The 16,325-nt window shown below is 44.1% G+C and overlaps 1 protein-coding gene across 2 annotated transcripts in view; it reads right to left on the reverse strand.

Moving 5' to 3' along the window:
* Window positions 1–3,991: 3,991 nt before the first annotated feature.
* LOC146008963 (cytochrome P450 2C20-like) overlaps window positions 3,992–16,325 on the reverse strand; it is a 111,162-nt gene continuing 98,828 nt past the window's right edge. For both annotated transcript variants that reach the window (XM_083148842.1, XM_083148843.1), the window contains one exon: window positions 3,992–7,064. In XM_083148842.1, the coding sequence (XP_083004968.1) occupies window positions 6,874–7,064 (191 nt within the window). In that variant the 3' untranslated portion in view covers window positions 3,992–6,873. The remainder of the gene's footprint in view (window positions 7,065–16,325) is intronic.

Here is a 16,325-nt window from a genome sequence, read left to right on the forward strand (position 1 = left end):
GTAACTGTTTTCGCCCTACTTAAAAATATTCCTACTTTAAAATATGACAAACTAACAATAGTCAGCTTGCAATAGTCAGCCAGGCTGAGGTCAGCCTTGTGTTCACAATATATACTAAAAGCTGTTTCTAAGTTAATTGATTGAGACCCCACCCAGCCAGAGCCCCTCTTCCACTAGCAATAAAACTAAGATAACAAATGGTAAGAGGTTACATACCATCCCAGCCACTAATAAATTCTAACTCTCTTTCAAATCTTATAAAAATATTTGCACAATTACCTAAATATAGCAGTTTGCAAGCAGCTACTTCAATACTGGTGTAACAGATGATATGAGTTACCTAAATATAGCAGTTTGCAAGCAGCTACTTCAATACTGGTGTAACAGATGATATGAGTTACCTAAATATAGCAGTTTGCAAGCAGCTACTTCAATACTGGTGTAACAGATGATATGAGTTACCTAAATATAGCAGTTTGCAAGTAGCTACTTCAATACTGGTGTAACAGATGATATGAGTTACCTAAATATTGATGTAACCGTATCTCTCTCATTGTTTCTTATACTAGAATTCATGTGTAATATCTATAACTGTGATTAATTGTTATACTTGCTAAATTAAATCCGTATATTCTCATACCCTGTTTGTTAAGGTATCAGCGTGTGTATTCCGCACCGGAGGTGTGCTACACAAGTGAACACAGTTTGCGTTTGCAGTAAACTTGTTCTGTTCAGAAATAATTAAGACTCCATAGTTGCTTCAGCCTTCTATGGGCAGTATTCAATGAAAAAAATTCTCTGTGCATGGCCAGAGATTTTTTTCTCTCGCCATGCACTCTCCATGTTCCGGAGCCTCCTGCTCCCACTATTCAATGTATTTAAGACTCGACGCCACTCGCGGCGAGTCTTAACCCCTGCAGCGGACGAGCGTCCGCGGCAGGGAGCTTTCAGGGAGCCGGGGGACAGAAGCAGCCAGAGAGATTAAAGTCTCCCTGGCTGCTCCAGAGGAATGTGGAGGGGAGGTGGGCTCCCCGGGACCCAGGCAGCACAGGCTGCCCCCCCTATAGCCAGCGGGGGACCCAGTATTCACTGCACCCGATCGTGCATATTAACGATCGGGTGCAGTGAATATATGAATATCTAATGAGCGGCTCGAGCGCTCCGGCCCCCTGCTGGCTGCACTGTGTAAAAAAAAAAAAAAATTTTTAAAAAATATTTTTTTAATTAAATATATATTCATGTGCTACAAGCACATCAATAAAAATAACATGCCCCTTCACAGAAAAAAAAAACTGATTTTTTGACACCAAAATTAAAAAAAAAAACCTTTTAGTTTAAAAGTTCACATTCCAGCTCTCCATCAAAAGATGGAGAATTTCTACACGGAGAGAGACGGCGAAAATCACTTAGAAAGACAGCGAATATTTCACATTGAATAGGGTGGTTCACTTTTGGAGAGCAAAATGCTCCGTCCAAGGCGAAAAAAGCAAAAATTCTCCATAAAACACAGAGAATTTTTCTCATTAAATACTGCCCTATGAGAGCACAGTTACTGCAGTACTACTCACAAGTGCACATATTCCTATGTGCATCAATCATCTCCCCTTCCAGTGGTGTCACTAGGGGGGTGCGCAGGGGCGGATCGGGTCCCGAATCCAGCCCGGGAACGGGGGGTGGGGTGGAGGGGGGGAAGGGGTGGCAGCGGTGGCATGTATGCCCGGGGGTGGCAGTGGCGGCATGTACGCCGGGGGGGGGGGGGCGTTGTGGCGGCGGCGGTAAGTACGCCGGAGGGGTGTTTGCAATAATGCTCGGTCACCTGCTGCTCACCTGCTGCTGGCCGGGCGGGGGGGGAATGGAACTGGGAGACTTGGAGGTGCTGTGTGCGCATGCGCAGAAGCCCTCCCGCGCCCATTTTGGAGGTGGGCAAAGTGCTGAGGCCGCTGCCCATGGCCCAGCAAGCCCAGGGGGGAGCACGGCCGGCCCCCTTTTGATGACTTTTGGGCCGGCCCACCAGAAAATGGCCCTGTTTCCCCTGGGGGTGCAGCGTTCACCTAAGTGTAACCTTCAGTGGTGTGACACCAAACAGAGCTGCACTCACACCCACACCCAGATTTCAGGTATCCTTGTTCGACCAGTGTGAGATAAGTTTAGGGCTAACTAATACATATACAACAGTACTAATTATTGTGATAAACAAGATACTATTGTTTACCTACAAATTATCCTTTCTAGTATTGTTCAGATTGGAGCTATTTGTTCTCTAGCAGGTATACAGTGTTTTTTATATTAAGATCATTATCCTGATGACAGAGTAAAAGCTTCTTGTCCATTAGTATAGGAAGATCTGGTGTAGTGTATGAGCTGTTGTTTCTTGCTTACAAAATTTAGATATAACCAGGTTATAATATTATATTAAGCTCTGTTGAGCATTTTCTTCCTGATGAAAGAGCAAGCACTGCTCGTCTATTAGCACAAGATCCTCTAATTTCAGCTGCCAGTTAGTGGTTTTAGAGCTTAAATAATGACTGCTTATTTATCGACAGGTTTGTCTTCCTGACAAAGGGGGTGGGTTTTGTCAATCGCACAAGGCTATTGTCAATAGTCTAGGACCCCTATACCTTGTATTTAAGAATGTAGGTATTACTAGGACAGGGGTGTGCTACCTTGGGACATGGAGATTGAGACAAATTGCAAAGAAAGAAGAAAGAATGTCCTTTGCAGGTGCACCTGCAATGGACATTCTTTCTTCTTTCTTTGCAATTTGTCTTCCTGACAGCAGGGTTAGCACTACCGGCTATTGACACCGGATAATCATGTTGACACATATATAATAATCGCACAGATATCACTGTATGGCCAAGCTCTTTTTGCACACCGTTATATAATCCTATGTTAAGAGTGTACTTTATGCTTCACTAATAATAGTAAACACAATGTATATGTATGTATCAGACTGTAAAAGAAAGATTCCTCCTTATATTCCTCCCCCCCCCTCCTTATATTCCTCCTCCCCCCCCCCCATCGCATGCCACAATCCCACACACACCTGTGAATGATTTGCGTAATCATCCATTCGCAGACTGGGTGCAGGGGAGAAATCCATCGGCGACCATCAAATGATTTCTCCGGCGCTCGCAGATCTGAGACACCTCAATGGTGTCTCAGACACTGCGAGTGCCCTGTACGGGAAACGGGCAGACAGTGGACATCCGCTGACGTCAGCTGCCCGCAGACAGTGGACATCCGCTGACGTCAGCTGCCCGCACACGCCCCATTACCATGGTAATGCCCATGAAACGCTGGGTGTTCCCATGGGCTGTGCCCTCTGCTGCCTCACACCCCCCTGCCCGCACTGTCTAGGACAACCTTTATATTTAGGCTGACATGTTCTTTACATTGAGACTGGTAGGTTCTGCCTACTTCTGCATGTTTTAAGAAATATTAGTTTCTATGGGTGCATGGTGATCATTGGTACTGGTGGGGGAGGTGCGTAGTGATCATGGTCAATATTAGCAGCTGAAAATGGGATAATATGCTAATTACACTAAAGAAAATAGCTAGGAAACAATGCATATGTGTTTGTGCTTATAATTACACACAATTAATTGAGCCCAAAAGTTGTGAAACATTATACAATTTATTGAAACAATTCACCATAAATGTATATATACCTTAGTGTAGACAAAATTATAATAAGAAAATCTAAATAAAAATAATAATGAAAAACTGTTTCCACTTAAATGAATTGCAAAGTATCTACTACAGACAGGCAGCTTCCAAATGCATCAAAAGCCACAAGTGCTACCTGCTATGCATATTATTCATATAATACGGTATGTATGTATAACACTTAATATGTATAATATGTAGGCATCATTTTCAATATGTAAAATATAATACCTGCTATATATAACATACATGTCAGCACTGTGGTAGTCATTTAAACTGTCTGGGGGGGGGGCACAATTATCATGAGTGATTAGAGAGGGGGGTGGTCTGTATGGGAGAGAGTGTGTGTGCAGTAATCATGGGTGCCGGGCAGGGGTGAGACCTTGGCCTTCCTCCCAGCAACCAGCTGCTACTGAAAGGGCAATGTGCTGTACCCCACCCACAAAAACTCTGTACAAATGGAGCAGTGAAAAGTGGTGCTATGGGTGGTATTGATCATGAGGGGGAGGGAGTGCGGGCAAGGAACAGTGGACACTGACCAGTTCTGCTATGGGCGGTACTGATGACAGTAGTAGAGGATGCAGGCAGCTGTAAACACTGGGGCGCTGCTGTGGTTGCCAATGATTATTGGTTGGGGTGCTAGGTGATCATGGGGGTGTGCAGGGGCGGATCCAGGATAAAATGACAGGGGGGGCACCATGATAAAAGAGGGTTTAGGTGAGTGAGGGCCAGTGTTAGTGGTGCCAGTGTACATGCTAAGAGAGCGGCAGAGAGAGGGTGGCAATGGGATTAAAAATAGGCCCACCATGGCAACAAAAGTGAAGGATGTAGTTGTGCGCGCGCCGAAGGCGCGCTCTGGAAAAGGGGGTGTGGCCACTCAACAGGGGGCATGTCCTTGAGTGGAGTGTACAACACCATATACAACTTCTACACATTATGCTACAAAATACTAGACCCCATTATACTTGCCCCTTACACATGATGCCAAATGGAATGAGCCAAAATTCAAACAATGCCACATGGATTGTGTCAAAATTCACACAATGCCACACAGATTGAGCCAAAATTTACATATTAACACACAGATTGAGCCAAAATTCACAAAATGCCAAATGGATTGAGCCAATATTCACATAATGCCAAATGGATTGAGCCAAAATTCACAAAATGCCAAAGGGATTGAGCCAAAATTCACATAATGCCAAATGGATTGAGCCAAAATTCACATAATGCCACATGGATTGTGTCAAAATTCACATAATGCCACACGGATTGAGCCAAATTCATAAGATGCCATATGGATTAAGCCAAAATTCACATAATGCCACATGGATTGAGCCAAAATTCACATAATGCCACACGTATTGAGCCAAAATTCACATAATGCCACATGGATTGAGACAAAATTCACATAATGCCACACAGATTAAGACAAAATTCACAATACGCTTCATAAACAGGGACATTGTCCACCAAAGGCGCGCATTAAACATTGACACCATAATGTCCATTGCACGTTAAGTTACACGGCATGATGTCCATTATGTATTATGCCAAACACCATAATGCCTATTAAAAATTATGCTACATACAGTAAGTGCTGCTTATCTACATGCTCATTGCCAAGGGTTCCATGCTCATTGCCAGAGGTTCCATGCTCGTTGCCATGTGGGATTACATGCTCATTGCCAATGGGGAATACATGCTCGTGGTAAATGGGGGACAGCCGCCGCCAGGCAGAAGTGATAGCCACTGACAGTGGCAGAGCCTGGCTGAATTTCGAGCACTGCAGGTCCCAGCTATTTGAAATAATACCCATTTCAATCCAGAAAATGCATTCCCAGGTTGGCCCCTTTTACACCAGCCTAGTCCCTGCATTTTCTGGTGTGAGGGGGAGAGAAAACCACCCCTCCCCCCCTTTAACCAGTTATCTCATTTATATATCTTCGGAACTAACTGATCCATTTACATGAGACAAGTATCATATTGAGGAACTTTTGAGTGGGCTTTGAATGATTTTGGTCCAGTGAGTTTGGTTCCAGAGTTATCTGCCCTCAAAGAACATGAACAGCCATGAAATTACATTTAAAAAAGAAAAATCGATTTACACGCTATATCTCTGGAACCAATTGACCTATATGGACCGTCCTGGTACCATATTGAAGGCCCAGCGATTTGGAATTGAATGACATCAACCACAAGCTCCTGTGATGCCAGGGAGGGAACTGGCAGCCGTCGGAACCGGGTGGGGGTCGGAATTGACGGGTCCCATATTATCCTATGGGGAAAAAATGTTACAGTTTTGCCAGGCGATATCTCCGGTTCCCGGGGGGCTAGAGACATGGGGCTGGGCTCGTTGGAAAGCTCTGGTCCTCATCTACAAAATGAATGACAGGGGGGGCACGTGCCCGGGTGCCCCCCCTGAATCCGCCACTGGGGGTGTGGGCATGGTACTTAAAAATCATGGTTGGGGGGCAGGCACCTTGGAACACTATAAGGCACTGCTGGAGATTGTGTTGATCACAGATCAGGTTGCCAGCTGACCGTAGATGGGTGAGGGGGATGGAGGCTATTGTGGGCACGGTACACTTAAAGGTGCTGATGTGGACACTGATCCTCACCTCACTGCTGCCACTGTGTTGACAGGGATCCTGTTGGTGAAGTAGTAGGTGAACACTGCCAGTCAGCGTTCGTCTACTTATTGTTCAGTTAGGGAGAAAGTTCCCCTTACACCTAAATGAATAGCTTGGAGAAATCAAAACTGGTTTGGATTTACCATGTAGATTGACTGACCACTTTTGGCAATTTGCCAGCCCTGCGGGAGCAGATTATCATTCCAACTTGTCAACTATTATCCTTCTTGTGTATGCCCTGCATAAGATGTTATATGTTGGTGAAAATATACTTTGAGGAATTGTAGCCTTGCAAAACACAACAACCAGCTTTAATCATGGTCATTATAAACATAATGGTCTAAAGTTGTCTTAATCTGCTATGTACTATTCATCCACAACTATTAACATACTGTAGGACACTATACAATGTTAAAACAGAACTACTAGATTCATATTATCTTGAAGTCAACAGTAGATCAAATGTGACTCAGGAATTCTTATACTGAATTTGACAATTTAATTTTAGGTTAATATCCTTGTTATATGTTCTCACACAATATAGCTTTTTTGACAAAAATTTGAATCGTCCTTAGTTATGTGCCCTAGGATAGGCTCGAAGATTGTATTCAAGTCCATTTTTTCGGAAGGATCGTCTCAGGATATCAAGGTTGAAGGTATCACTGTTATTTGCAGGTTTGAGTGTAAACTTATGAAGAAGAGCAGTGATGAAGAGGAAGATCTCCATGCGAGCCAGTCCTTCTCCTGGGCAGAGCCTCTTACCTGTAACAATATCCAGATTATCAATAATATCTTCCATTAGCCTTACAATGTTATAGTCATTGACACCTCTGCCTGAACTACCGACAGGGGGAGGCGGTGTATTGCACCGGGGCCCACGGCAATGAATAGGCCCACAGCCTTAAATATTACTAGTACAAATAATTTATCCCCAGAACCAGTGCCACCAATTAAGTACAGAAAATGACTCGCTGTCAGCAAGGACTGCGCCTCTTAAATGGCAGGCAGCGTTGCAGATAGTGCTGGCAGCATTCAAAATGTAGCACCGACCACTAGCCTATTGGAACTTGCAGGCTAGCAAAGAAATCAGCCACAGAAGCTGTTCCTGATTGACTGCCAGGCTGCTAGAACAGACACCACTTTATAATGCTGTCAGCACTTTCTCCGGCATTCAGTCAAACCATCTCCTCCGCTTGTTTACTTGGCGTGCATATAGGTCCCTAACCCTTAACACTATTCATTCCTACTGTTCAATCTCGGAGGCGCCCCGAGTTCACCTTGTGTCCAGTGGCGTAACTACCTATTTTGTGCCCCCCCTCCCCCGCCGGAAATCTTTTTAAGCCCCCCCTCCCACTCCCCCTCCCCTCGGCGCCCCCCCATGCCCATACCTGCCCGGCCGCATCTGCGGTCACGGTCCCGTCTCTCCCAGCGCTGGCTCCTGCTGCTATAATGAAAAGTGACTCTTAAAAAAGGGCTGCCCCCATACTGCAGACCGAAAACGATCTGCAGTATGGGGGCAGCCCTTTTCTAAGTGTCAGTTTTCATTATAGAAGCAGGAGCCAGCGCTGGGAGAAAGGGGACTGTGAAGGCACGGCAGGCAGACAGCTATAGCCCCGCAGACCCCCGGCGCCCAAACTTTCTCTGCGCCTCCCTGCCACCGCGGGGGCTGCGGAGCTATAGCTACGCCACTACTTGTGTCCTAGAACTGTTAAATGGTTTTGAATTATTGACCATTATATATATATATATATATATATATATATATATATATATATATATATATATATAGCAAAACATTTTTTGGAAAAGCCCCTGGTATCCAGCACACGCTATCAGCCTAACCTGCAGCGACCAGAGACGCCGGCGTTCCCTGAGTCTGATCCCCTAGTCCCCAGTACCATTTGGTAGGTGGGATTCTCTAGTTTTTTTTCTCTAGTAATTTCATTAAAAGCTAAGAAATCTAGTTCCGGGAACTGGAGATATCTGCAGTCAAGCAAGCTGTCCTCCCACCAGAAAATTATGAATAATAAGCCCACTGCAATATACACCCCTCCTCTGCGTATTAAACATCCTGTACAACCCTGGAAGTTGTGTATTGGGACCCCTTCATTCAGCCCAATGCCCCCTTCTCCCATCTCATCTCCCACCATCTCTGCAGTAAAGGGGTAATTAGTGGAAATGACTGAGCCCTACATGCTTAGAGGTTGATGTAATACCCCCTACCACCTGCGGGACATCAAAGCTTCCGCTTATAGCACCCCCCACCCCTACCACTGGAGGATAGGTAGGGGCCCCAATACATTGCTATGCCCAGGGGTCTACACTGCTGTATTTATATATATATTTATTATTATTATTTATATACATTTGGTCTATCTATAATACTTTAACTGACCCGGCATATACTAGGTCACCTAAGTCTATATATTTGTGGCCCTTGGGTCACCTAGGAGCGCTGGTTAGGACAGAAGGAATAAGCACACTAATAGTGATGATAAAATAACCTATTCATGGCTGTAATGTCATACCCTGGATCCTCCTCCAGCCAACAATCAGCAGCAGGCTCCTGGGGAGCTCAGCCACTGATTGGCTATTCGAGGTTCCATGGAAGCCAATGTTAAAGTGTACCTGCCATAGGGCACACATAGGAGAACAATTCAGATGGAGACACTGCACCTGCCATAGAGCTCACATAGGAAGCCTTACAGATATAGAGAAATGCACCTGGCATGAGGCTTCTGCACGTTTCATCAGTTCAGATGATGGGGGCATCTAAGGAAGCACAAAATCAGTATTTTGGCATCAATGGATGATGCAAGTGGATGTCTCTCCCCTCGCAGATTTATATGCATGAATGCCCTCCAGGAAACGGCTTTGTAGCTGCATTTACATAACATTGCAGATGTGTGACAGCAATAGATGCAGATTCCGACTAGATGTATCCGACTCAAAAAGCAGACCCACTCTGTCCTCCACAGGACAAGAAACACATACTTTGTCCCCACCGGAAAAGCAATAGCAAACATTGCCCCTACAGGACAAACAATAGCACACACTGCCTGTACAAGAGAACAACACACATTTTGTTTGATTCTGGTTCACTGTCAAAAGCTAATTCTATCTATAATGGACAAAACCATGTGCACTGCAAGGGGGGCGGGGGGGCAGATGAAACGTGCAGAGAGAGTTAGATTTGGGTGGGGTTTGTACTTCAAAACTAATATATATATATATATATATATATATATATATATTGTGACAAGAACACTGGAGTAGTGTTTGAGGGCAAGTATATTTGTCCCAGGTTCTTGTCCTACACCTTTTAGAAACAGGTGTTTGACCTCACAGAGGGCTAATCAGCGAGCAGCTGTGAGTGGGATGAGAAAAGGCTGCCAGACTGTGTGAGAAACAAGCTGTCTTATACAAGTGAGCCCATACCTCCCAACATGACCCTCTCCAGGTGGGACACATTGCTCTGTTCCTGCACTTCCCTGGTAATGTATAATTGTAATCACCTGTGTTTGGATCACCTTTCTTATCAATTAACCTGTTCAACACAGGTGATGGTAATCATGTATTAAGAAGAAAGTGCAGGAGCAGAGCATTGTGTTCCTCCTGGAGAGGGTTATGTTGGGAGGTATGCGAGCCACCCAGTGTTGACTGGAAAACTTTGTGTTTTTGTTTAGTGACAGTTAGGAACAGCCTGTGTTTAGTAAGTCAAGGTAGACAGACAGGCAAGGTATTTTCTTTTGATGTTTATTTTATTTTCTGCTGAATAAAACTGGTTGCGGCCAGTTGCACCACAAAGACTGGACTTGTATGACTTCTCAGCTAGGAAAAGGCATCCAAATTCCCCTACAGCGTTACAACTTTTATATATATATATATATATATATATATATATATATATATATATATATATATATATATATATATATATATATATATATATATATATATAGTAGTGTAAAAATAAAGCAGCCAGTATTTACTTTGCACAGAAACAAAATAACTCTCCCAAATCTAACTCGCACTGCACATGTTACATCTGCCCCACCGGCAGTGCACATGGTTTTGTCCATTAAAGAGAGAATATGCTTTTGTGAGTGAACCAGAATCAGGCGCCTTGCCTTCACAGGAATTGTAATAACACACATGGCCCACGAGGAGAATAATAATGCACACTGCACAGCCCAAGAGAATAATAGCACACACTGCTTCCTCAGGGGAGCACATTTGGGCTGATTCAAACCGACTCGTAGCGGGATGAATTCTGCCACCTCCCCATTGTTTTGGTTTTGCGCATGTGCAAGCCCCGGGAGCGAATGGCTTTGGCGAGTTTCACAAGAGGGGTTATTCATCAATGGTATCATTAATGGATAACTTCAATGGTGTAAAATCATTCCTAAGTGAACCATTGGTGGTTTCATCCACCGATGGTCACCCCTACTTTAACTTTCAGAGCTGAAAACCACTGTAGTACATGACAATTAAAAAAAAAAAGGATACTCTCTGTCTTCTAACTGGAGACGTGACTGCTCAGAGTCCCGTAGGCTACTTGGAGGCTCTTGGTTTTAGGAGGCACAAGCGCTTCTAGGACATGTAAATCTTCCAAGGGCTATTGCCAGGGGGGGTTTACACTTGCATCGGGGACCTCACACACAGAGAAACTCAAGCACCAATAAGTACACAGTCATACACACTTATACACTCCCACAGGCACTAATATAAAAGTGGTTCCCACTTTTTTGAATCGTGATGCCCTAGAGCATTTTTTTCACAGTGTCCCTAAGCCAAAAGATTCTAATTAAGAAATTTTGGAAAAAATATGAAATTAATTATATTGTGTTTATATGTCATCCTATCATTTAGTTATGTGGTAAGAGCTAAGATTGGCAGTAAACATCTATTAATTTGCCTATTCAATTCACCATACATAATGTAAATTGGTCCTGAACCACTAATCCAAGGCACTTTGTAAGTGTCTCGAGGCACACCCATGGTGCCACGGCACACAGTTTGGTACCCACTGTAACATAACCTCACATACAATACATATTAATGACTGTGGCAGAACACCCAGCTCCCTGATGAAGGATGCAGAAGACAATGCTTTGGAAGGTGAGTATTTACTGACTAAGATTATTGGAAACTTTCAATTGCTTAATCAGTCTTCGGGGGTGAGGTGGGGGGTTGCTGCTGGGTTGACCCAGACAAGTCCTGGTGATTCTTCCTAAAAGTGGCAATTTCAGTAAAATTTTGACTTGTTCAGGAAGTACGAGGAAAATGACCATTTTCTGTCACACAATTGAATAGCCAAACTCCATGGCTGTGGGAAAAACCGTGTGCAGCGGAGTTTTGTAGCAATGCACAGTAAAGTCACACAAGATAGCCTGTAAACTGGCATATGTTTGACACAGCATCAGCCTATACATATGTTATTGTAATGATCTTACTCAGTTTCTGTTGCGGCACTCTGCCTGATAGACAATTGGGGTTGTGATGAAACGAGATGGACCTGAGACTGTCTAGCTAACGGTAGTGGTAAAGCTGCAGATTACTGAGATTGCTATTTCAGGGTTCTGACTGCAAGAGGCTGCTGGAGGATCTATGCTACCAATTATCCTGTACCATGTGACCATCTTTTTCTGTTGTGCTGTCATAATAAAGACTTATTTTTTATATAGTCTTGTCTGCCCAATTTATTTATAGTCTGGTAAGATACAGGTAGTGTTTCCAAGACTACTATGTAGCGGTTTTCTCACGGGTAGCGGCAAAGCGTCTATTTCTGGTCAGGGGCGTAGGGTGGGCGACGCCGCCGGAGCACAAGCTCCAGGCGCCAACACATCAAAGGGCACCGGAGCCATGCAGCCTGCTCCCCCGCCCGCTCCCTGCTGCTCTACTCCAGCCTCCACCCTGCACACAGGCAGCCGTGTGTCATCACAGACTACAGAGCGGCTGTTGTGGCCACAAGCTGTAAGGAAGATTAAAGGCTGCAGTCACATCTTCTCTATAGACAGCAGCTGGGGCTTGACGTCACATTCCAGTGACCAGCCCCAGCGCGAAAACCAAACTTATCCATCTACTGCAGGAGACCTGGTGCTGTGTGTCCAAGCACTGAGACTGTGCAGACCAGGCTGTTTATCTGCAAGAGAGACCCAGCGCTGTCAGACCCAGAGCAACCACCATTTAATATTATTGATTGGACCAGCATTGGGAGGGTGTGTACTGCTATTTGGGGGATCTTGAGGTGCTTTCACATGAGCTGAATTTCAATTCAGATATATTTATTTATGTGCCAATATTATGTATTATATTATCCAGAGTGGGTGCTATTATTACCTAGTGTTGGGGATGGCAGAAAATTGCATGCCAGGGTATACACTCAATGGGTGACACATTTTCCACCCATTGCTAGATATGGCATATGGAATCATCCGGCCACAATGCCTGCAGAGGGCACAGGAAGTTATGGTCCCGGACATCCCCACCAGCCATAATGCCGTCAGGATGGGTGTGCAACATCAGCTGTAATGTGTTAATTAATTACTGTTAAAATATATTCAGTTTTTTTTCTCTCCTGCCAGTGAAAGTTCTTCTGAGCCTTGGCCCTTGGTCCTTCCAGCATCCTGTGGTGTTCCATCTTGTACCCTGTTCCGGTCTTGTGGATTCTAATTTATCTGGATTTCTCCATAACCTGCATGTCAAAGCTAAATCCTGGTGCTTTTCATGGCTAATTAGTGTAGTGTTTATGAGGTAAAGTGTACTTCTATATGTATGTGGATGTGTACTGAGGTATAGGTCAAAAATAGTGTGTAGGGCAGAGGAGAAGATTCTAGAAGCTGTGTGCCCAACTGTCAATTATGAAGTGTAAGATGGTGTTATTGGCAGTGAGCGGGCTTGATCCCGATGGCAGTTTCTCTGAGGGAGCAGATCGCTTGGTTGCCTGAGGGATTACTGTCAGTAGAGCTTTGCTGTAAATGTAGTGACAGCCAAGAGCTGGAGAAGAGATGCCAATAAAGGGCATTGAGGAGAATGTGCAGGATGACCAGCAATGATCACCTGATGACTGTCAGCACAGAAGGCAGCTAAGGTCTAGCCGGCGCTGAGGTGCAGGAGTTCCAGAACAGAGAGAAGCTCCATGTAGTTTTAGTGGAAAGAGACAATTTCAACAGTCTGCTAAATTAGTGGACTTAGGGGAGTTGCGGCATCTGAGGATGAGGATCGCAGGTACACCGACAGCTACAATACCGAGGTCAGTAGCAGCAGATCCTCCATTTTGTATGTCTGTAAGCCTAAGGCAGAAGTTGGGGGAGGAGCTACAATCTCCAGGGACAGCATATGGTTGCCAAGTGGTGAGATAGAAAATGCCATGCACATGTCACCACACATAACGGAGTCAGAGATAAAGCTGGCATCATTTGAGGTTTAAATATGTTGCAGCAACTGTTTAAAGTGACAGCCTTTTTGAGTGAGGAGGTGAGGAAAGTGGCAGAAGAAGGCCAAAATGTAAATGCCTGTAGGAGGTGTAAGCCACCTGTCCCACAGACAGCCATACGCAAGCCTAGGACTGTAGAAGTCATTTAAATACTCATTTCATACAACCTTGTATTTACATTTCCATATATTATTATAATTTAATGGTTTGCAGAGTGAATTGCAGCTATGAGACATAAGAAACAACAACTTTTCAACAGTGAAATTTAGCAAAAGTCAAAGGACGATTATATGACTGTGAAGTATTATCACCAATAGTAGAAAAGATAACCACCAAGAGACTTCGCAGATACACAAATATTTGAACTGTTATAATTGCAGATAATGGAGGAATATAGACTAACTTTATCCAGGATTTTTGTCGGGCAGCACCCACCTTATGGAATGCCCTTCCACGCACATTAAGATTCTCCTCTACCCTCCAAACTTTCAAGCGTTCCCTGAAAACTCACCTCTTCAGACAAGCCTATCATATTCAGGACCCCCACACCACCTCCGGTAGCATTCATATCTAATTGCATCCCATCAGGACTGTCCTGTAATCTGATGGGACTGCCATGCTATGGAATTCTATCCTTATGTATCCCTCCTATTATCCCTATAGATTGTAAGCTTGCAAGCAGGGCCCTCCTACCTCCATGTTGGTTTGTATCTACCCAGTTTGTTTAATCACTGATGTTTCCAATTGTGAAGCGCAACGGAATATGCTGCACTATATAAAAAACTGTAAATAAATAAATAATAAATAAATCCAAATGAATTTGAAAGAAAAGTAACTACTGACTGTTATCAAAACATCCTAGCTACTGGACTGGAAACAAGTTTCTGATGTTACAATTTAATTACCCTTAATAGGAAATCAAATATGAAAGGACTGAACTGTTAACAGAAGCATTGTAAAGTTAGTTCATTAGATTAGGTTTCAATACTAACCTATCCACGCTTATTTAAAAGAAAAGGAGATAACTTTAACCACATATTATATATATATATATATATATATATATATATATATATATACATACATACATATACATATATATATATATATATATATATATTTATATATATATATATAAACCAGCATGGAGGAGCAGCACATCCTCAACCAGTGATCAGGTGCGGGTGCCATCCAAGTCCCCTCGGGGATATATTGGAGAGTGCCGCCACCTGGACTGCTGTATGTATGTATATATATATATATATACACAGACCAATAATCCAATCGCGCTAGATACAGAAAGAATTAGACTATTGGCAGCCTTACCACAGTGTCCCTAGAGGGTTAGGGGACAAATACAACAATCTAAACACACAATTGTGGTATGGCGCCTAAATTGTGTTAGTTTCAAGTCCATAAATGGTGTTTATCCAAATTGACAATCAATGAAACTGCTGTTTTTCTCCAGATATTGTTTTATTGTTTCTTAGAAGTTCACAGGAAACAGGTTAAATACTCCCGACGCGTTTCGTCTAGCAAGACTTCATCAGGGGAATACAATATACATCGTTCTGAGTGTGTGTTTATTAATTAACACGTAGAAAAAAAGATTTTTTTAAGGTGCTTTGGTCACCTAAGTGCATGAGACCATTAAAAATAATTGAAGACTAATTGTCTTCCCCAGTGGTATAATATCCAACAGAATCCCAAGAGAAGGTGTGGTGAATTCTCCTTTGCACTTGGGCTGGGATTATCGTCTCTCTCTGGTGTGTCCTACTTCAACTGGGGAAGGCGAATGCACGCAGTACCGATGTGGCGCATCTGCACATGCGCAGACGGGTATCTGCGCATGTGCAGGCATATAGTGCGTGCACCCACGGCGACCTTTCGGTTCGCCGGGTGCACGCACCCATGGCGGAGATGGGCAGGGGGCCGCCGGGTTGCATCATTACCATATGGGAACGCCCAGCGTTCCATGGGCATTCCCATAAGAACGCTGGGCGTTCTCATGGTAATGAGGCAGTGACGCAGGTGTGGGGGCGGGTAGCTGACATCACCGGATGTCAGCTGCCCGCCCATATCCACGCCAGCGTGCACGCAAATGTAAGTAACTAAAAAGTCACTTTTATATGCGTGCACGCTAAACATCATTCGATGGTCGGTGACCATCGAAAGATGTGGGCGGTTACCCGAGCCATGCGAATGGACGTTTATGTAAAACATCCATTCGCAGCTGTTCGGGCGAAGCCGCACTTTGAGTGGGCGGCGGGGGGTGGTCGTTCGCCGGGCGGGGTTTGTTGGACTCGCAAGGCTGCGAATTCGCAGCCTTGTGAATCAACCAGAATAACCCCCTAAGTTTTGTCATTGCGGTTTGCAATACATGGATCATTTCTGTAAACACTTTTCAGCACCTATGTTTATATGTGTATCTATTGTGAGTGTAGTGTGTGCATTGCACACATTCTCCCAGGGCCCAGGTCCACCCTGCAGTTATTTTTTCAATAATTGTCATCTTGTGTTGGTAGCATCAATGCTGCAGAAAACACCAGTAAAATGGTGCAGCCATTTTCCTGGCATTTTTCACA

This window comes from Crinia signifera, chromosome 6 (assembly GCF_055691185.1).
Source record: "Crinia signifera chromosome 6, ASM5569118v1, whole genome shotgun sequence".
NCBI lineage: Eukaryota > Metazoa > Chordata > Amphibia > Anura > Myobatrachidae > Crinia > Crinia signifera.